The sequence below is a fragment of the Babylonia areolata genome, chromosome 8, assembly GCF_041734735.1.
Source record: "Babylonia areolata isolate BAREFJ2019XMU chromosome 8, ASM4173473v1, whole genome shotgun sequence".
Lineage (NCBI taxonomy): Eukaryota > Metazoa > Mollusca > Gastropoda > Neogastropoda > Buccinidae > Babylonia > Babylonia areolata.
In genome coordinates, this window is record NC_134883.1 from 20,220,387 (window position 1) to 20,242,049 (window position 21,663).

Genomic DNA, 21,663 nt, shown 5'->3' on the forward strand with positions numbered 1-21,663 from the left:
ACTTTTAGTTGTGTTGTGATACACATTACCCCCAAGAGCCTGAAATAATCCCAGGTACTATTTTCATCCTCACACCTCGCAAATAGCTGCAGCCTGTTCTACACCTTGTGCACAAACAAGGGAGACAGAGGGGGATACTTAGTGGCAGTGTGGATTGATGGCTGTGTTGGATGAATTCTTCACAGTGTGTTCATTCCTGACTTAACTGGAATTTGACTGAAATCCATTTCCTTTCTCTGCTCTTCTTATCTGCTTACCCCATCTTTTGTCCCTCTGTGTGCTTTAGTTTGTGCAGATGTTATGGTGTGATAGTGAGTGCATATGTGTTTGTGTGTGTGTGTGTGTGTGTGTGGTGAGTTCATATTTGTGTGTGTGTGTGTGTGTGTGTGTGTGCTTGTACGCATGAACACGTGAAGGTGGGGCGGGCAGGAATGAGAAGTGGGAGTTGGCGAGTATGAATGGTTCCTGCTCATTGACCTAATGGCGTAACGCTTTACCCCTCTTGAGGCTCTGGCAGGAAGATGGTTTTTGTTTTGTTTCGTCATGGGTAATGAAGTGGCTTGTGTACTCCGCTCGGGGGCATCCTCTCGACTGCCAGACTCAGGTTTCTTTCTTTCATTTTCACCCCCACCCCCTCCCCGCCCCACCTTTCCTTCACTACTCATCCCCACTCCCTTGTATAGCCCAGCTCTCCTCCAATGTTGAGGTGTCTTAAGACCTTGAAAATGCCAAGGAAAAGAAAGTAAGGAGGGAGCAGCGGAAGGGAGGAGGAGGAAGAAACATCCAGACAGGTACAGAGATAGGTGGATCGTGAAGAAAAAGCAACAGATGGAGCCCATTGGGTGGGGCTGGGGTAGGGGGTGGGGGTGGGGGGGAGGGATTGAGGAGCTGGACTGAGGGGGGTGGGGGGGGGGTGTATCAGGTGAAGAGTTAGGAAATAGGATTTCAAATGATGCATGGTGATGAATCACTTCAGGGGTGCAACTTTTCCAGGAAAGCTGTGCACAGAGACATGCACTCACTCTTGTGTGAATCTGTGTTTGTGTGTGTGTGTTTGGGAGAGGGGGGCAAGGGGTATCTTTTTATGATGAATAGTATCCTTTACTTTATTGAAATTCTGAACCAATTTTTATTTCTTTTATAGTTTCTGAGGATCTGTGTCATATTTGTTACCCATACCTATCTTAATACAAATCTCTATAAAATTGTTGAGTTTGAAAGTTTTTGATTGTACTATAGGCCATCTTTCAGTCTGCCTTCTTTGTTAGTGTACCTATTCCTTATCCTGTCCTTCCTTTTCCCCTCGTTCACTCCATGTGCCCCCCACCTCCTCCTCTCTTCCAGCCAGTCTCCCTCTCTCCCTTCATTCATCCCTTTCTTCTCTCTGTCCAGTCCTCTTTATCTCCCTTTCATGAACTCTGTCTCCTAACCCTTTCTCTTTTCATGGGGTGGGGGTGGTGGCAGAGTGCATTGACCTATCTTGCTACTGATGCTCTGAGCTCCATTGACCTATCTTGCTACTGATGCTCTGAGCTCCATTGACCTATCTTGCTACTGATGCTCTGAGCTCCATTGACCTATCTTGCTACTGATGCTCTGAGCTCCATTGACCTATCTTGCTACTGATGCTCTGAGCTCCATTGACCTGTCTTGCTACTGATGCTCTGAGCTCCATTGACCTATCTTGCTACTGATGCTCTGAGCTCCATTGACCTGTCTTGCTACTGATGCTCTGAGCTCCATTGACCTATCTTGCTACTGATGCTCTGAGCTCCATTGACCTATCTTGCTACTGATGCTCTGAGCTCCATTGACCTATCTTGCTACTAATGCTCTGAGCTCCCTTGAAGATTACAGAAACTGCACACACACACTCACACTCACACACACACACACACACACACACACACACACACACACACACACACACACACACACTCACACACACACACACACTCACACTCACTCACTCACTCACTCACTCACTCACTCACTCTCTCTCTCTCTCTCTCTCTCTCTCTCTCTCTCTCTCTCACACACACACACACACACACACACTCTCCCTTCCTTTCTCCTCCCTTTCTTTTTTCTTTATATCCAGTCCTCTTTATCTTCCTTTCTTGCACTCTCTGTCTCCCAACCCCTTCTCTCATCTTCCTCTTTTCTCTTGGGAGGGACAGAGTGCAGTGACCTATCTTCTAGCTGCTGCTCTGAGCTCCCTTGAAGGTTTCAGAAATTGCAAGGGGGCGGCATCAAACAAAATTTTGAGGTTGATTGAAAGAGAAGAGAGCAAGCGGGGTTGAGGGCATGGGGGTGGGACCTCTGAGAGCGGGAGGAGAGGGCAGGTGTGTGTGGGAGGGTTGGAGATTGGAAGGAGGAGGTGGCAGTGAGTTGCACATATGAATCGGAATGATTTTCACATCAGATGGGTTAATTGTAAGGAGAGGATATCAAGGGGCAGAGGGTGGGGGGTGGCTGGGTTTTTTTTTATGCTTTTTTTTTTGCTTTTCAAAAATTGTTTCTATTGAATGAATGATACATTGAATCATGATTATGAATCTGCGAAAGGGAGAGGTGGGAGTTTCATAGTAGTGAAATAATGTCAGTGTTTTTTTTTTTTTTCTAACCTGCATGAAAGTGTGTCATCACTAGTCACTGGGAACATTGATGTTGTTGACTTTTTGCATTGATTATCAGTTGTTCCTCTCGTTAGACTGGCAACTTCTCTTTTACAAAGCCCATTAAGTACTTTTCTGTAATTGCACTTGAATATTTATTTCAAACATTCATTTTGATTCCTCTCTCCTTATACATGGTAAATGATGGTTCCCCCCAACTAACCATTCACATACCCCCACGACTCTCTTCACCTTCATTTGAAAATAAAAACATTCAGATGTGAAAATAAATACTGAAGAAAACATCTACAATCACCAGTATGTGTGATGGGACATTAAACAAAAATTCATCCTCTTTTTACAGAAAAAGAATGGTTAGGGACAGGGGGGAGGATACGTCAAATACAGGGTGGAGAATGAAATAGAATGGATATGGTGGTAATTGTTACTGATAAATGCTTCTGAATATGGGACATTACAGTAGATAACATTACTGAGTGATTGAATGAAAGGTACCGGAGTAGATGGAATTTAAGTTAGGGCTCTGAACTGTTAAACCCACACTTCAAAACACTGACCTGTACCCTTTACTCATGGTCAAGTTCATTAGCAAATTTACTAGCATAGTTATAGTATTTTCTACTCCTGCAGGAAAGGCACAGCGCATACATGGCAAGTACATCAACAAGAATGTTCAAATGTGATGAAAACTGTGCTTAATGTAAATCATATTTGGACAAAGTGTGTAGACAAGAGATTGAGACACACAGTTTTGTGAATCATTGTGTAGAATTCTGTTTTATATTGTATTTATAGAAACAGTGGTTCATTTATTTGTATGTCAGTGTTTGAAAATAGTTGGGAGGGATTATGTGACGAATGGTCACACCCACAGAGAGAAAAAAGGGGATTTACTTTCATTTTTAAGCAAACATAAATGAACTTCCACCAAGTCACTGGGAGAAAGAGAGGATGATCTATGTCAAGCATCCATAAAGACCTCCGAAAAACCATGACTATGAGTTTCTCCTTTGTTGCTGCAGCAAGGTCGATGCTGTATTAAGGTGTCTACTTATCTCTGCTTGACCTTCATTTCTCCATCTGTGCCGAAGGACTTACTGGCTCTGTCTTGCTATTTTAGTCCTGACACACCTGCCTTTTTTTGCCTCCACATTTTGTGCAGTGCCGGTCCATGAATGAGCAGAATACAGTTTGGGCAGATTCTTTGAAATAAGTTCTTTTTTTTTTTATTGTTTGAAACAGTACTTGAAGCAAAGGTGCAGGCTATTATATTTTCTGAGCAGACTGTTAATCTGAGTGGAAGTGTTGACATTGTGTACTTTCTGAGGATTACTGTCAGTGGATTGTTCTTTAACTGTTGTGTTGTTCCTGATGATTTGTTGGTTTATGATGTTTTGTTGTCATTTTTTAGGTCAGTTGCAGTTTACATTTTTGACAGTCAGACATTTTTGACAGTCAGTGGCGAATGATTTTTTGAGTTGTATAGTTTGTGACATTTGTGTTGATGGTTAATGGGGTTCACAGTGCTGTGATTAGTGATGGTCATCTTGCATGTGTGAGATTGTAGGAAGTGAAGAATATTTGCGACACACCACTGTACATATGTGAACTGTCACAGAGGAAGCAGGTTAGAGGTTTGCTAAGTTTCTTCATTGGCTCCGTCGCCCTGCGTTTGCATGTTAGGTGAAGGGTTTTTTTCTGGAGTAACTCGGAGCATGGTAACTTGTTGGGCAGTGTGTTTGTGTGGAAAGGGGATCACAACGATGCTGTGTAATAAGTGATGGAATAAGGGATTTCAAACCAAGTGTGAAGCACAAACAGAGGATGGCCCAGTTCAGTATCATGTCTACCTACAGATCGCTGATGCGTCAGTATTCATTCTGCCGTGTGCCTGCAGGTTGGTTCTGCTCACCATTGTCTTTGAGGGAATGAAAGAAAAACGATGGTGTTAGAGAGAGATAATCTAATCGGTGATCAAACATACAGTGATGAGTGAGTGAGTGAGTGAGTTAGTAATGAAATGAAAAGTTAAGTGATTGTGTGGAAGTACCATAAGCATTCTGCATGAACATGCATTCATATATTTACTGGTGTATTTAAAGAATGTGTTTACAGACTATTGAAAACAGAATTCACACAGTTTGTTTGAACATCTCTCTCTCTCTCTCTCTCTCTCTCTATATATATATATATATATATGTATGTGTGTGTGTGTGTGTTTGTGTGTGTGTGTGTGTGTGTGTGTGTGTGTGTACAGATTAAAAATAAAGACGGTATAGTGATGATAATAATGATATAATGATGATGATAATATATTTTTGTAAAGTGCAATAACACATGTTGAAGCAAGCTCTAAGGGTTTTACAAATCCAGTATTTGAAATGAACTGAGTAAGCAGATGGAGCACAAACACATAAATGAGTCAGTAAAATCACAATCTTTAATACTACAAAAGCTCAGTTGACAAACCCCACAAAATTACATATTCTTAATAACATCTGTTACACACCAAAATACAAACACCAACCTTGGTAAACAGCTAAAATTTATACATAAATAAAGGAGCACAGTTAATGATTTGCATACAAGGGATTTATAAAATGTGATGATAAAATGTGTAACTCACAACATTATATGATAATGAAATAATAAATAAAAGCAGCAAGAGTGAAAGATGTGATGATAATATTTGCTTTGCCTGATTCAGAGGTCAGGTGTATGACATTCACGTACCAAAAGCTTAACATAGAAAACCATTATAGTCACATAAACACCCACTTACAATCTTAATGATGCTATGAAAAGGTTGAGATTGTGAATGAAAATATCAGTAGTATTCCCTTCCTAACCTGACGGCTGGAGTAACCTTGCATATAACTAGGCATTATCATTTACTATCCCACAACCTTCTTCTCTACTCTGGAAGAGAAAAAATTAACAAGCAAGAGAGAAGATGGAGAGAGAGAATGATGATTTAAAGTTACACCCTGGCATCCTTGAAGTAAAGTCTGGTGCTTGTCTAAGGAAAGCTAAGGTTGAGGGGGGCACCTGGCCAGCGGCCAGGTAACAGGTATGCTGTGAAAGCCTTTCATAGTCGTCCCCTCCCCATCCCTGTCTTCTGCTGCCACTGAGCTATAGGGGATCCCTTGCCCACCCTCCTTCCCCCATTCTCTCTCCATCCTCTCTGAGGGGTAGAGCTGCAGGTGTTGTTTGGAGATGTGTTTCCCTGTAATGTAATCGGGGGATTCCTGTTGTTTACGGCGTCTTTGATTAACTCTCTGACCACTGCTAATAGATCTCCAGGGCCAGAGCTTTATCTCCCCTGCACCTCATTCCTGTATCTCCGTCCCACCCAGTCCCTTATCTTTAAGACATTTCTGAAATGACTGTTCCCTATGTGTAGGCAGACTATGAAAATAGTTTTGTCATGTAGTCCCCTGCAACCTTTCCCAATCCTCCTGACTGCTCTCTCTCTCTCTCTCTCTCTCTCTCTCTCTCTCTCTCTCTTTCTCTCTCTCTCTCTGTGCAGGTGGATTTTGCCTGTTTTCCCCAAGCCTGTATCTTGAGTGACGTTTAAGAAATAGAGACATTTAAAAAAAACGAAGTTGGGTTTCTCCTCTTTGCTATGCTGTCTTTGTTTTTCTTCTATAGTTCAAGGGTTTTTTGCTTGCCTCATTGCTTTGTCCAGACTGACAGTTTTTTCCTCAAGAATTGAATCAAATTTGTATATCTGCAAATCTATCCTATGTGCATGTTCAGCTGCAGTTTACATTGTTTTCATAGAGAAAAACAAGAGGTTGTTACAGAAAGAGACAAGAAAGTTGTATTTTTTCATACAGATACTGAACTAAACTGCCCCTTTGTCTGACAATGAATGGGGTTTGTCTCCAGCTGAAAACTCACCTTGTTTTTCATGTAATCAGAATACATGTTCCATTCTTTTAAGAAACTCTTTCATAATGCACCTGGTCACACACCACCATTGTGTGTGTTTGATATCCAGTTTCCTTTGCTACCACTAGCATAAATAAATAAAACAAAATTCACTGTGATTCATATGTTGAACATCTGAAATGTGTGCCTTTTACAAAAATGGGCAGTGGGTTGGGAATTGAAAAAGTGGAGGTGGATGAGTAAGGTTTAACAACAGAAAAAAGGGCACAAGAAACAGCACATTGCTTTGAAAATTACTTTCCTGAGAAACACAGAAGTTGTGAAGAATTTTTTTACAGTGAGTCATGATGGCTCTGTCGGGAGATGTACCTGTCTTGTACACAGAGAGAAAACATCTGGGGAGATATGAATAAATTGTGCCTTGTTTTGGATAGTAGAATAGAAGGCAGTAAAGGGTGTGTGTCTGTGTCTGTGTACTCATCTGTGTGAACAGATACACATGCACACAGTTTGTTTATGGCAAATGGACATGTGCACACCGGCAGCCACATATGTATGTTTGCACACCTCATTTAGTTTCAAACAGCAGTATACCATATGACATCCTTGGGCAGAAAAAAACCCCAAAATAGCATGAATAAGAATCTGGAATGCTGCATGACATCACTAAATAGCCACAAAATCAGTATGAATAATGATACAAGACAAAAGAGGACACTGTCAGTCCATCACACCAGCACTGTCAGCTGCTGTCAGGAACGTCACACAAGACACACGTTTCACCTTCACCGTTTCTCCACATGTCCTTTGACACATCATGTCTGTTGTGTGGGCATAACCACGGTGAAACTGCTTTCTCTGGTGGAGCCAGCTGTGTGAGACTATGTTGACAAAATTCACTTCTGCGCTGTTTTACAGTTCGGGTACATTCCCTTTTCATCATATGTTATTTTTAGTTGTGATGATTTATGCATGAAGTGGTTGGAGGGAGGTGGGTTTTTTGGTTCTGTTTTTTTTTTTCTCTCCATGCAAGGTAGATGAATAATGTTTTGAATTCACATCCGTATATTTTACAAACTTGGCACAATGAAAATCATCTTCTTCCTGCAACTCCCACATTCACTCATATGTACATAAGTGGGCTTTTATGTGTATGACTGTTTTTACCCCGCCATGTAGGCAGCCATACTCTGTTTTTGGGGGTGTGCATGCTGGGTATGTTCTTGTTACCATAACTCATGGAATGCTGACATGGATTACAGGATCTTTAACGTGCGTATTTGATCTTCTGCTTGTGTATACACACGAAGGGGGTTCAGACACTAGCAGGTCTGCACATACGTTGACCTGGGAGATCAGAAAAATCTCCACTCTTTACCCACAAGTGCTGTTACCAAAATTCGAACCCAGCACCCTCAGATTAAAAAGTCCAACGCTTTAACCACTCGGCTATTGCACCCGTCAATGAAAATGTTAAAATGGATTTATTCATGAAACATGGGGGGGGTGCCAATCTGTGTCTGTGCACATGGTGCATAGTACCTGATTTAATGTCTGTCCATTCAGAAAAAAAAGAGGGGGATGTTAGGGGAGGAGGGTGGGGGGACTGGATGGAGAGAGTGGGCACAATACCCTACATACATTAAGTTAAGTGATGTGAGAGAGAGAGAGAGAGAGTGTGTGTGTGTGTGTTAGTTTAAAAAAAAATTGTTTTAAAGTTGTTTTTTTTGTTTGTTGTTTTTTAATTACTTTTTCAAGTCTACCCTTTTGGGAGCAGCATTACCACTTAATTTTTTATTTTTTAAATTTTTTTTTAATATATACAGACGTGTACTTCTGTAGGTTTAGGAATAGATCGGTCAGGCATACACTCTTATAGGGGCTGGGGGGGGGGGGGGGGTTGCAGTCATGAATACATATTGCACTCATTAAAAAATGTAATTAGCAACAGAAATCACACACACTACCTCTCTCTCTCTCTCTCTCTCTGCCTCTCTCATTCCTCTCCTCCTCCACTCTCTTCAGTCTCCCACCACCACCCTCCCTTCTCCCATCTCTCCTTCTGTGTCCCCACCCCCCCACTTTCCCCCTCTCTCTCCTCCACCGCAAACCCCTCTCTCCGATGGTCTCTCGTGATGGAATGAAATAAAATTGCGATGTGTTTTCTTTTGATGATCATGGTTTTTTTTTTTAACACGGACTGTAAGTTATGAGTTTCTCTCTCTCTGTGTCTCAGTCTCTTGTCTCGGTCTTTCTCTGTCTGTCTCTCTCCCCCCCCCACCCCCCCTCTCTCTCTCTCCCTCCCTCCCGCTCTCTTGGCTTGGTCTCTGCTTTCTAAACATGATGATGGAATCAGATTGTCAGTTTCAGTTTCAGTAGCTCAAGGAGGAGTCACTGCGTTCGGACAAATCCATATACGCTACACCACATCTGCTGAGCAGATGCCTGACCAGCAGCGTAACCCAGTGCGCTTAGTCAGGCCTTGAGGAGAAAAAAAGAAAAAAAGAAAAGAAAAAAAGGGTGAATAAATAATACATACATAAAAAAAACAACTACTATCAGATTGTCAACTTTTTGCATGTGTATATATGTGTGTGTGCGTGCATGTGTGTGTGTGTGTGTGTGTATGCATGTGCATGTTTGCATGTGCGTGTGTTGTCCTTGCTGAATACAGTCACAATTACTTCACGCACGCACGCACGCACGCACGCACGTACGCACACACATATATATAGTTTTCCAAAGAAAAGAATTTCACATACTCACTTTATGAAGATTCTAATTGATAATTATTGCATTGTAATTATGAATATGAATATGTTTAAAGACATGAATGTTAAAATTGCTCATTGTTTTTGTCCAGGCACCAGCCCATTTGACATGACAGCCTCGGTGAAGAGTCCATCAGGGCTGACTGAGCTGTGTGATGTGGCCAGCCTGGATGACAACCACTACAGCGTCAAGTTTGTGCCCAAGGAGATGGGCACCCACACTGTCAGCGTCAAGCACAGAGACATGCACATTCCTGGTCAGTGGCAGCCACTCTTGTCTTTTATCTCTTTGTGTGTTTGTATATATGTTTGTACCTGTACGTGTATTATGTTACAGTTCAGCAGCAAGGGTGTTGTTCCAAAATTCAAGTTTTTTTGGAGTAAATGTTCATCTTATGTAACAAATCTGTTATTGACCAGGAAGGACCAAGACTTTGGAACCTGACAGCATAGTTATTTTTGATAAAGTATTTTGTTTGGAAATAAAGTTTCAGTTTCTTTGTTCTGGCCTCTGCATCAGCTTTTCTTCGCAACAGCCTCTATCTTTTGCCCACAGTCAAAGCACTCTCTCTCGTGAATAATCTCTGACAAGAACTAAATGAGTTCCTGTAGAATTGAAACTGGTACCTTGGGTTTTCAGGACAACAAGGTTGTTAACGCCTCGGTCACAGGGGCAAAAAGTTCACTTGTGTGGCAGAAGCCATTTGTCTCCCTGTTAATTTGGCAACAGGGAAAGAGGCCTGAGGCGAGAATCTGAACAGCTTCTGTTGATGGTTCACAGGTTGCTCTTAAAGTCTTCTGCGTTTTTTTTTTCTCTCCAAAGCAAATTGTGCAGTTTCTTCATCCTCAGTGTGGTTCCTTCTAGTTTGAGAGTCGCCTGTTGTCACCTTTCTAATGTGTGTACATGTGGGTGTGTCTGTAAATATGTATGTGTTTGTGTTTCCTGTTTGTAGGCCACAGCTCCATTACACATGAAATGATAAATGAATAACTTGAATGGACTTAATTTGATGTTTTTCAGTCCAGTGTGTGAGGATAAGAAAGAAAGGAATGCCTGTTAGAATCTGAGGGGATGGTGGATCCTTCCTGCATTTTATTTCAGATATTTGAACATTAGATTTGATCTGTGTAAAGTTGGTCATGTATGAAATGTGCTTGTGACTGAAGATAAGGGAAGATTGACAGGTTGTTAGAGCTTGCTAACCTTTTCAAACACACACACACACACACACACACACACACACAAATCAGCATTTTACACACACACACACACACACACACACACACACACACACACATCAGCATTTTACTCTTTCCAGACAGTCATGTCACACAGAAAAAAACAACCATAAATCTGGGTGAGTGAGATGTGAAGTCTATGCACCGTGAATATGAAGACAAAGACCTAACAGAATGTCCATGTGATGTCAACAGGCAGCCCCTTCCAGTTCACCGTGGGACCCATCACCGGTGGAGGATCTCACAAGGTGCACGCTGCAGGCCTTGGTCTGGAGAGAGGGGAGGTGATGGTACCCTGTAAGTTTCCCTCCTTATCATGGATGCTGCTTTCGGCTTGTCTGGCTTTATCCCGAGACTGACGTTTGCATTTAAGAGACCTGGCAATTACTGATTACCTCCCTGGTATTGCTTACATTAAACATGGATAAAAAGGGAGATGTGGGATTGGTATGCGAGTTGTCCAAGGACATTCTTTTTTCTTTTGTTTATTTTTTCTTTTGTTTACACATCTTGTTTACTTTTCTGTTGTTTCGCACTTGATTTCCTTGACAGTTTCTGCATCAGTACAACACCTGCCCATCCTTTTCATCTAACGCCTGGTGATTTTGTTGATTCTGAATGATATATTTCAGAAGTGTCAGAAAAACAAAGAACTGTTAGGGGATGTGGGATTGAGTGTGTGTGTGTGTGTGTTTGGTGGGGGTGTGGAGTAGGGGTGGAGGAGTGGGGGAGGTGAAAGAAAGAAAAGACCAAGAGAAAAATGAAAATAAAATAAACAGCATTCTGAGCTTGGAACTTTGTGTTACCCTGTAACTGTCATGACACTTGGCATACTGACGTGTACCACAAGATACGAGAATATTTTATCATTTCCAAAAGAAGAAATTGTTGATACATTTGCTGACTCTTCCCATAAAAGTGACATTGATAATTACCTCATGGTGTGAGTTGGGGGAGAGGGGTGGTTGGGTGTACATTAAGCCAGTGTGTGCCATTAATTGCTTGTGTGCATCTAGCTTCAGATGTTTTCCTTTCTGATCTTTTGGTCCAATCTTTGTCGTGTTTTGTGTTAGTTAGATTCAGCTGTTGGCTGAGATAATGTGCGGGGTGAGGGGTGAGCCTCATAACACTCAATTGATTTACAGTTGGATGAATAAATATTTATTGTATTATGCAGGTGACTTCAACATCTACACCCGTGAGGCTGGGGCTGGAGCCCTGTCCATTGCCGTGGAGGGCCCCTCCAAGGCAGAGATTGACTTCCAGGACAGAAAGGATGGGTCCTGTGGTGTCACCTACACAGTCAGTGAACCAGGTAGGTTACCGCACACCCACCTGTCCCAGGTGAACATGTTGACAGATACTCACAGACACATGCATGCATGCATGCTTGCATGCACACACACTCTCTCTCTCTCTCTCTCTCTCTCTCTCTCTCTCTCTTTCTCTCATGTATGTACACAGAGTGAATCAGGAATTCTCTCAGTCTTTAACATTGGGTAGAAGGTAGATTTCTTTTTCCTGAAAAGCAAAATATAATTGCATGAAGCAGGTTTTTGTAAAGAAATACCAGAAGATAAGACCTGGACTGTAATTTTATGGAAAGTGTCTTTATTCACAAGAGTAACTTGACCAGTAATACTGACAGTCATTTATTCACTATGCAAAACCAGTGTGCAAGTCTCAGTTCAGGAGTGTGTGTGTGTGTGTGTGTGATAGAGAGAGAGAGAGAGGGGGGGGGGGGGTGAAGATGGGATTGTAAATGGGATTGAAATGATAAACAGTTAACATTTTTTAAAGGTTAATTACGTGAATGTTTTGGTTTGATATACATTTAGTTTAAAACTCTTTTTCTTTTTTTTTTTGCATTGGATATAACAGTTAATTTAACAAAGCAACCTGTTTTTTTTGGAACAGGTGAATACTACATTTCCATCAGGTTCAATGATGAACACATCCCAGAATCTCCATTCAGAGTTCCAGTCACCCCCAACATTGGAGACGCTCGTAAGATCTCCATCACTGCTCTGCAAGAGAGAGGCTTACAGGTGGGCATGTGTGCTTTTACTTTCTTTTTGGTTTATTTGTTTGGTTTTGGTTGGTTTCTTTTTGGCTGTCATATTTTTCATATCTTCTGTGTTTTGTGAATCAACAGTGAAGGATATGGTTCATTATCTGAACATTGAAGGAAAAAGTTTATTATTTTAACAGTGAAGGAAAATGTTATTTTAACAGTGAAGGAAAATGTTTTATTATCTCAACAATGAAGGAAATGGTTTGGTACCTCAACAGTAAATGAAATGGTTTATCTCAACAGTGAAGGAAAAGGTTTCTTATTTTAACATCGTTTATTATCTCAGCCATGAAGGAAATTGTTCGGTACCTCAACAGTGAAGGAAATGTTTAGTGGTGGGGTGAAGGACTAGAATGAGAATGTGAAACAAGTTGCCTTTAGATAGGCTGTACGCATATGTGTGGGCATTCATGTGTGTGTGTGTGTGTGTGTGTGCGTGCGCATGCATGCATGCATGTGTGTGTGTGTGCATTTGTACATTGGTTTGTATGTGATGCAGGTGAACAAGCCAGCAGCGTTTGTGGTGAACTGCAATGGGGCCAGGGGCAAACTGACGGCTCACGTCATCTCCCCCTCAGGGGCTCAGGAGGAGGCTCTTGTTCAGGAGGTGGATGAAGGTAAGTGGGGGCTGGGGTGGTTTGTCAACTGTAAGGCAGTTTTGGAAAGTTGATAAAGGAGAGGAGAAAAAAAAACACCCAAAAAACCCCACCAACATTACTCATTGTTGCTGGGCAAGCTTTCACTATGATAAAATCTTTGTCAAGGGACAGGTATGTTAAATGCATGGAAGACAATCAGACTGACAACATTGGAGTTCACCGTTGTAACATTACTAGTATTAAAGTACTAGGTTCACAGTACTAATGCTGATACCTGTTTTGTTGTGTTTTCAATGGGAAAAAACTGACAACTGATGAATTCTTCATGCAAAATGCTCATAAAAATTTTTTTTTATGTAAAAGATAAAAAAAAGAGAGGTTTTTTGTTTGTATTTCATATTTCAGGAGTAAAAAAAATGTTGAAGAAGGTTCCGTGTTTGTATTTCAAGTAAAATACCCCACCCCCTCCCACCCCCTGAAAAAAAACAACAAACAAATCCATCAACAAAACAACAATAGCAAATGAGGTATGCTTTTCGTTTGTATTTCAAGTATACAAAAAAGTAATGAAATGGGTCTCTTGTTTGTATTTCAGCTGTTAAAACAACAACAAAACAGCATGTATTATGAATACATCACATGGAAACAAAGGTATTATCCACCAAATATTTCAGGTATGAAAACGAGCTATGCTCTTTGTGTGCTTCAGGTGAATATGCAGTGCGCTTCATCCCCCGTGAGAACGGCCTTCACTTGGTGCATGTGTTGCTGGACAATTACCACATACCTGACTCCCCCTTCAGGATCATGATCGGCAAGGTGGATGCTGCCGACGCTGGCAAGGTCACCACCTATGGGGACGGTCTGAAGTCTGGCGTCACAGGTAGGGGGGGCAGCTGTGTGTGTGTGTGTTGAAGAGATAGATAGGGTTAATGAGTGAGTGATTATCAAGTAGGGTGTGGATAAAGTTGTCAACTGGTATATTGGTTCTTTATTTCCTTCCTTCTTAACAGTTTGTTGGATTGGTTGGTTGGGTTGTTTTGTGTGTGTATATATATATACAGTAAACTTTATCTTTGTTTGTTGTTGCTTTTTTTCTTTATAAACTTCTATCTAAAAGAGATGGAACATCGTAAACATTTTGGCTCACTGAAGACTGAAACTCATTTTGAACTGGATGTTTATGCTGATTTAATGCTTGTTCATGTTTAGCAAGTGTATAATTCATGAAGCAAATTCACTATGTGCTCATAATGTTGGTGCCTATGCTTGTGCTTTTTGTTTGTCATGCAAATATGGCAGTATGAGAGTGAATGTTTGCGTGTGTATAAAGTCAAGTGTGACTGTGTTTGTAAAGTTTCCAGAAAACACAAATCAAATAAATCAAGACAATAAGAGTAAAGAGAGGATCAAATGACAGTGACCCTGGTTCACTATTTCCAAGGTGGACATGTTGTGTTCATAACAAAATGGTGAGAATAAGAAAACACAGCTCTTCGACTGGAAAAAGTGAACACATCTGCGCTTGTGTACGTCTAGAAAAGTGTTCTGAGGAATTTCCTGTGTGTGGATGGGTTTAAGAAAAAAAAAAAGTTTTGATGTCTATCCCCATCACAGGGAAGGTGTTGTGGCAGAGTCAGTTAGATGTTAGACTTCTGATCCTGTGTTACCAGTCATCATCAGGGTTCATAATTTAATTTTTGTCTGTCGGTGTGTCCTTGGGAAAGGCACTTTACTCTGATTTTCCTCACACCACCCAGGTGTGAATGGGTACCTGATTTCAGTTGGGAGGTTGAATTGGTGGAAGGAGAGGATTGGGAACCTGACATCCTATGCTGAGCCCTAGACACAGTGGATTCATATGAACTGACTGCCCCATTGGCCCTTTAAGGCTGTGGGACCTCTACCCTTAACCTAATCACTGCCTCTTTTCTGTTTTTCAGGAGACATCGCCAAGTTTGTCGTGAACACAGTGAATGCGGGTGCGGGAGCCCTGGCTGTGACTGTGGAGGGACCCAGCAAGGCCAAGCTGGAGTGCACCGAGGTGGATGAGGGCTATGCCTTCAGCTACTGCCCCAAGGCCCCCGGTGACTACTTCATCAGCATCCGTTACGCCGGCATCAACGTGGCTGGCAGTCCCTTCAAGGCCAGGGTGGAAGGTACATTGGGGGGGTTCCGGGGAAAGAGAGTTTTGTTGTTGACCTGTATTTGTTATTTGTTGTGGATGTTTTATTGCGTAGTGTTGTTCGAGACATTGATGTCATTGACATATATTATTTTATAATGCATTCACCCATAAAGCCCTTTAGGCAAGGTGGGAGTGTAGTTTTGTTTTGAGAGAGAGGGAGGGAGGGAGAGTAGAATGTGTGTGTGTGTTTGTGTGAGTGCATTTACTGTTTTTTACAGTGTGGCATTTGTGTGTGTGTGCTTTGATATGTGTACTGTTTGACATTGTGTGGTTTGAGGAATCAGGCACATGCTATTCCCGAGTCCATAAAGACTTGTTTTCCAGGTTTTTGATCACAATTTTTTAGTCCATTCTTGAAGGAGGCAAAATGTTTCACATTTATTTGATTCAGAAATCATGTTGAAATGAACTTGGTTTTAAATTTGGTCTTTATTTTTATCTTTTTTCATTCTATTATTTATCTGTAGTCTTTTCAGATTGTTTTGTTTCTGACGTGTTCTGCTCTGAGATGACAAAGTGGTGGGCTGGACTTTACACATCTTTTGCATATTGAACATTAGAAATTATTTTTTTGTTTTCGTTAAGTACTTAATATCTCTTTCCATTTAAGTTGCCTGTGTGTATATACACTGTTCACAGAATAAACTGGAAACTATTGGGTATTTGCAGGATCTGGCCAGGCCAGCAACTCTACACAGCACGCTTCCGTTGTGGTGGAGACGGTCACCAAGACCAGCACTACTACCAAGTTCAGCGCCATGCAGAAGTTCTCTTCTGATGCCAGCAAATGTGTTGCCAAGGGCAATGGCTTGACCAAGGCATTCCGGTGCAAGCCCACCTCCTTCACTGTGGACGTGACAGGGGCAGGTAAGGAAGCGGTGTGGCACTTTCATCCCTTCATTTTGAGTTTGCTTTAGCTTTTACTGTCCCCCCTTTACTGTCACTTTCACCCGATCTTGTTTGCTTGCTGAAAAAGGAAGGAAGGATTGTGTAGATTGTGTCACACTGTCTCTTTCAGTGTGCTTTTACTCTGTTGGCAAATCCACCGCACGTAATCACTGAAGATGTGTTTTATGACTACACTTCCTGCAATTCTTGACATATATCCCAGTACTTAGGGGAGTTTAAAAGTATGTCAGGCAAGATAGTCATTTATGAATGGATAATACCAAATTATGAAGAAAGGTAACATAAAAAATGTTTACAAGTTTGTATTTACTTTAGACTTTTATGCTCTATTACAGAAGTGTGTGTATTTGTGTTTTGGTATGTTTGGTGGTTGTGTTTAGTGAAAAAGGTGTCAGTGAGAACATGGATTGATTCCCCCCCCCCCCCACCCCCCGCTGTTCTTTTGTTTGGTGTGACACAAAGTGGCAGCTGTTGAATGAGAATTAATGATCACTTACATGTCATCTTTGGCTGTAACTGACTTCCTGCTTCTGTCTTCTTCCACCATTTCCCATTCTGTCATCTGTGTTTGGAAATGGAGGGTAGTGTGACAAAAGTTATATTTTGAGTTGAAGGGGAAGTTTATGGTTGTGTGACTAATGTTATAGAGACAAAGAGGAATTTGATGGTAGTGTGACTAAAGTTATATTTTGAGATGAAGGGGAATTTAATAGAAGAGTGATCAAAATTATATTTGGAGATGAAGGGGAATTTAATGGAAGTGTGATTAGAATTATATTTGGAGATGAAGGGGAATTTAATGGAAGTGTGATTAGAATTATATTTGGAGATGAAGAGGAATTAGATTATTCGAAAAGTAGTGTGACAAGAGGTACGACAGGGAATATATGACAGAGGGGTGTGTAGAACAAGAGCTGGAGATGTGTGCTACTTGGTGTGACTTTATGACCCTGTGTGTGTGCAGGCAACAACATCCTGTACGTGGGCATGGCCGGCCCCAAGTCGCCGGTGGACGAACTGACGGTGAAGTACGTGGGCAACAGCCAGTACACCATCAACTACACGGTCAAACAGCAGGGCCAGTACATGCTGATTGTGAAGTGGGGAGAAGAGCACATTCCAGGCAGTCCTTTTGCTGTGGAGGTTATCTGAGACAGCTGCTGGCAACCACCCACCCAGCCTGAACAAACTGAGTTGTCATGACACTGGAACTATGGAAAGATTACACGGCTAAAATTGTTGGATTATGAACATTTTTTTTTTTTACACAGCTTTGTATTATGAAAAATAAAGTTCTTGATGCTGATTGAACAAGCAAACAGAAATTGCCTATACTTAAATTTAATGATGGATCTGAATTTGAATGCCGCCAGACGGTAGTTTGTTTTGCTTTGCTAAATATACTGAACAGTAAATCAGATTTGACAAACATGACATTGAAGATATTTCGGAATATATTGATCAGAATTTGTGGTCCATACAAGGACTTTGGGATGAAAACTGCTGGATTAACTTTTTTTTTTTTTTTTTTTTTTGAGCAAAAAACACAAAAAAGAACCGTGATGTTATTGACAATTCTTGTGATGCAGTGAAGCAGCTGCTTGAAAAAAAAATGTGTGCATGATTGAGAGAATGGTTAAAAGTATGGTATAACTAGGATTGTTTGTGCACATGTGTTGACTGCCTGGATTTCTCCTGAAGTAGACAGGTTCACCGTGGTTTGTACTACTCCACTGATTCTGTAGTTATCGGCTGTTGCTTTTGGCTGCTGGGTAGCGAAGGAGGGGGGAGGGTGTGGTGTTTTTTTTTCTGCCTAACTGGTTTACTGCTTTACTTGCATTTAGGTGAAGAGCCCATTTTGAAAGGTGCTGTGCAGATGGTAGGAAGAATATTCATGTGGCTGTATGAATTATGTGCTGTATCAACTCTGTTCGAATTTGTATCACCATACACTTCTGTATTGTAGCGATGTGTTCACACATCCTCATCCATGTGCTGTGAACAAAGGTGGCGTTTGCTTGACAAGTTTATATGACATTTGCTATGTGGTTTGGATTTGTAGCATGCTAATTGGTTCTACTTGGCCCTGTGCATTGTTAACTATGATTATGTATACATTCAGTAAATAATCTTTCTATAGAAGCTTATTTTCTACGGCATTTTTTTCTACTCATATATACACATCTGTTAAGTAACTATGCATTTTTTTAATACGTTATGAAATCTGTTTTTTTTCCCTCCCCAAGATCTGTGGATATTTTGTTCTTTGTTTTTCCTGTCTTTGAGAGAATCATTGTGATCCGAGTAGGTGTTGAGTGCCTAAGGGGTTTTGAAAGAAGTTTCTCAATCATGACACTGTGTGATTTTTCAAGCCAGTCATTGTTAATATAATATTAACTTTGACAGGCCTGATCTTCTTTGTTAGGAACATGCAGTGCCTCAGTCTTTTCGTTTTGTTGGCATCCTGCAGTGTGATGCTTGATGAAAGACAGTCAGCATATGACAGTGGCTTTTTAAGGTCACGCTGTACTTTGCAGTCTGTGTGTAGCTAGGAACTGCAAATCATAAGCCGGTGTGTCTGTTTTGGCCAGGTGTAAGTTAGAATCATCATGGCTTTCTTTTTCCCTCCACAGTTATGTGGTTGCCGCCATTGGCAATAGGATTTTATTTTTGGTATTTTTCCAATCCCTGTTTGTGCTTATTTTTGGAGTCTGTTGGATGAGGTAGGTAGTTTTTTTTTCCCTGTGTTCCTTTGGGATCTTGATGATCCTCGATTCCCCCCCTCCTCCCTTGTTATCTCTCTTCCCTCTTTCATTGCCCCTCCTGGCTTCACGCAACTGTAACTTTTCCAGACTGTTGTCTAACATTTATTACAATAAATCATTTATTTTCGTTTCATATGTTTGAGTGCATTTTGGAAACAGCATCATGGTCATGTGTGCAGCAACATTTTACTTACAGTAAATGAATTGAGGAAAGTACATTGGAAAAACATCAGTTCTTAAATGTTTTCTATTTATTGATTTTCAAACACTGCCAGTATTGGATGTTTTTGGAGAAGAGATAGGTAAAGAATTTTGCTGCACACAGCATGAAATTTACACGGTTCCCTTTTGGGTTGATCTGTACATGCAGCATTCTATGACATAAACAGCTACATATTCCTGTGTTTCACCAGCATTGTACATACTTATCAGAAAGCACAACACATTGACTTATATCCACTTGTGACACTCGAATCATGCAAATCATAATAAACATACACATGCTTAACCATTAAAAGTACAACTATTATTGAAAGTCATACTGAAAGGTATAAAAACAAGAACAAGGCCACAAGATGCTCTTCAGTATGGAAAACTGTCATGTCCGCACAGTTCGACTTAACATTGTCATGCAGCCTAATTTTGTGCAAACACAGCACCACACATGCAGAATTTGCACTGTATTAGGCGTACAAATCAAAAATGTATTTCCAGGACACACCTGATTTCACCATCACAAAATAATAAACAATCCTCAAAGATACTCCAGTTGTTTTGAATGTAGTCTTGTTTTGTTTTTACCTTGCCAGTTAAATGTGATAGTCTGTATGGAAAATGTATTTTATATATGAAACTGGCTGATTGATTGATTCTAGGACACATATTAAACAACCTTTTGGGCAACAGCAGCATTTCAACAGACATTTGAGACGCTATTTTATTTTCCTCCTTGAAGATGTAAACAATTACAGCAACTGAAGGGGAAATAAGGTGAGCAGCACCCCACCAAATGCTGACATGGCTTACAGGAACTTTTAACATGTGTATTTAATCTTCAGGTACAAACAGGTTTGTACATATTTGTATTTGTATTTCTTTTTATCACAACAGATTTCTCTGTGTGAAATTTGGGCTGCTCTCCCCAGGGAGAGCGTGTTGCTACACTACAGCGCCACCCATTTTTTTTGTATTTTTTTCCTGCGTGCAGTTTTATTTGTTTTTCCTATCGCGGTGGATTTTTCTACAAAATTTTGCCAGGAACAACCCTCGGTTTATTGTCTCATCCGAATGACTAGCGTCCAGACCACCACTCAAGGTCTAGTGGATGGGGAGAAAATATCGGCAGCTGAGCCGTGATTCGAACCAGCGCGCTCAGATTCTCTCACTTCCTAGGCGGACGCGTTACCTCTAGGCCATCACTCCACATATAATTGACTTGGGAGATTGGAAAAAATCTCCACCTTTTAACCACCAGGTGTGCTGAAATCGTGGATCGAACTCGGGCAACTTGAGTGAGAATCTGGCGCTCAAACCATTTGGCCACAGCATCGGTCTTTCCTGGTTCAGTTGTGGGTCTTTCTTTCAGACCAACATTAACTTGCCGTTGACTCTGTCATGTTTGATGCATGTTGGGTATTTTCATGTCTCCTTAACTCACTCAGTACAGCTAGTCCTCTCTTCTCCTCTGCACAGACCCCTCGGATGTCCAGTGGATGTCTGAATGACCCAACCTTTAGCTTCCGTCGTCAGAATTGTCGTATTCTTTGTCAACATTCACGTCTTCAGTATAAGAGCGTTCCGCTTGCAATATTTTGATGATGGTAATTGGGATGAAACGCTGTTAATGTCGTCTCTTTCGCCGTTCGTATGGAGAGAGTTAACCCACTGAACTTTGACATGTTTAACTGGATCTTTAACATGTATCTTTTATCTTATGCCTGCGTATACATGCAAAGGGGAATCAGGCACTAGTAGATCTGCACATATGTTGACCTGGGAGATAGGAAAAATCTCCAGTCTTTACCCACCAGGCACCGTCACCAAGACTTGAACCTGGAACCCTCAGATTGAAAGTCCAGTTCTTTAACCACTTGGCTATTGAGCCTTGTCCATGCCTTGAAACACACAAACAGGAAAAAGCCAGGGTTCCAACTGGAGCGGTGGCCTAGTGGTAATGTACCTGACTTGGAAGGGAGTGTCCTCAGGTTCAAGTTCTGTACACAGACCAGGATTTTTACTTCCCCTCCACTGACTGGTGTTCTGGGTGCCAGTCTTTCAGTTCAGATGACAAACTGAGTTCCTGTGTGCAGCAAGCACTTAAAAAATGTGAAAGAACACTCAGCAACAAAAAGGCTGCCCCTGGCAAAATTCTGTAGAAAAATCCACTTAGATAAAACAAATACACATGCAAACAGAGATAAACACACTTGCAAATAGAAAAAGAATAAAGTGTCACTGCATTGCAGCAACATGCTCTCCCCGAAAAGAACATCATTTTCTTCTTCACACAAAGAATTGTGACGAAAAATACAATGAGATCTATCTGGAAGCAACAGCAGACCACCAGTTGTTCAGAACAAATACAG

General features: G+C 41.2%; 1 protein-coding gene across 4 annotated transcripts in view; it reads left to right on the forward strand.

Annotated features, from left to right (window-relative positions):
• LOC143284634 (filamin-A-like) overlaps window positions 1-18,928 on the forward strand; it is a 200,330-nt gene extending 181,402 nt beyond the window's left edge. For all 4 annotated transcript variants that reach the window (XM_076591504.1, XM_076591507.1, XM_076591505.1 and 1 more), the window contains 9 exons: window positions 9,397-9,561; window positions 10,739-10,840; window positions 11,721-11,858; window positions 12,461-12,591; window positions 13,117-13,234; window positions 13,926-14,099; window positions 15,160-15,375; window positions 16,074-16,271; window positions 17,278-18,928. In XM_076591504.1, the coding sequence (XP_076447619.1) occupies window positions 9,397-9,561; window positions 10,739-10,840; window positions 11,721-11,858; window positions 12,461-12,591; window positions 13,117-13,234; window positions 13,926-14,099; window positions 15,160-15,375; window positions 16,074-16,271; window positions 17,278-17,465 (1,430 nt within the window). In that variant the 3' untranslated portion in view covers window positions 17,466-18,928. The remainder of the gene's footprint in view (window positions 1-9,396; window positions 9,562-10,738; window positions 10,841-11,720; window positions 11,859-12,460; window positions 12,592-13,116; window positions 13,235-13,925; window positions 14,100-15,159; window positions 15,376-16,073; window positions 16,272-17,277) is intronic.
• Window positions 18,929-21,663: the final 2,735 nt, after the last annotated feature.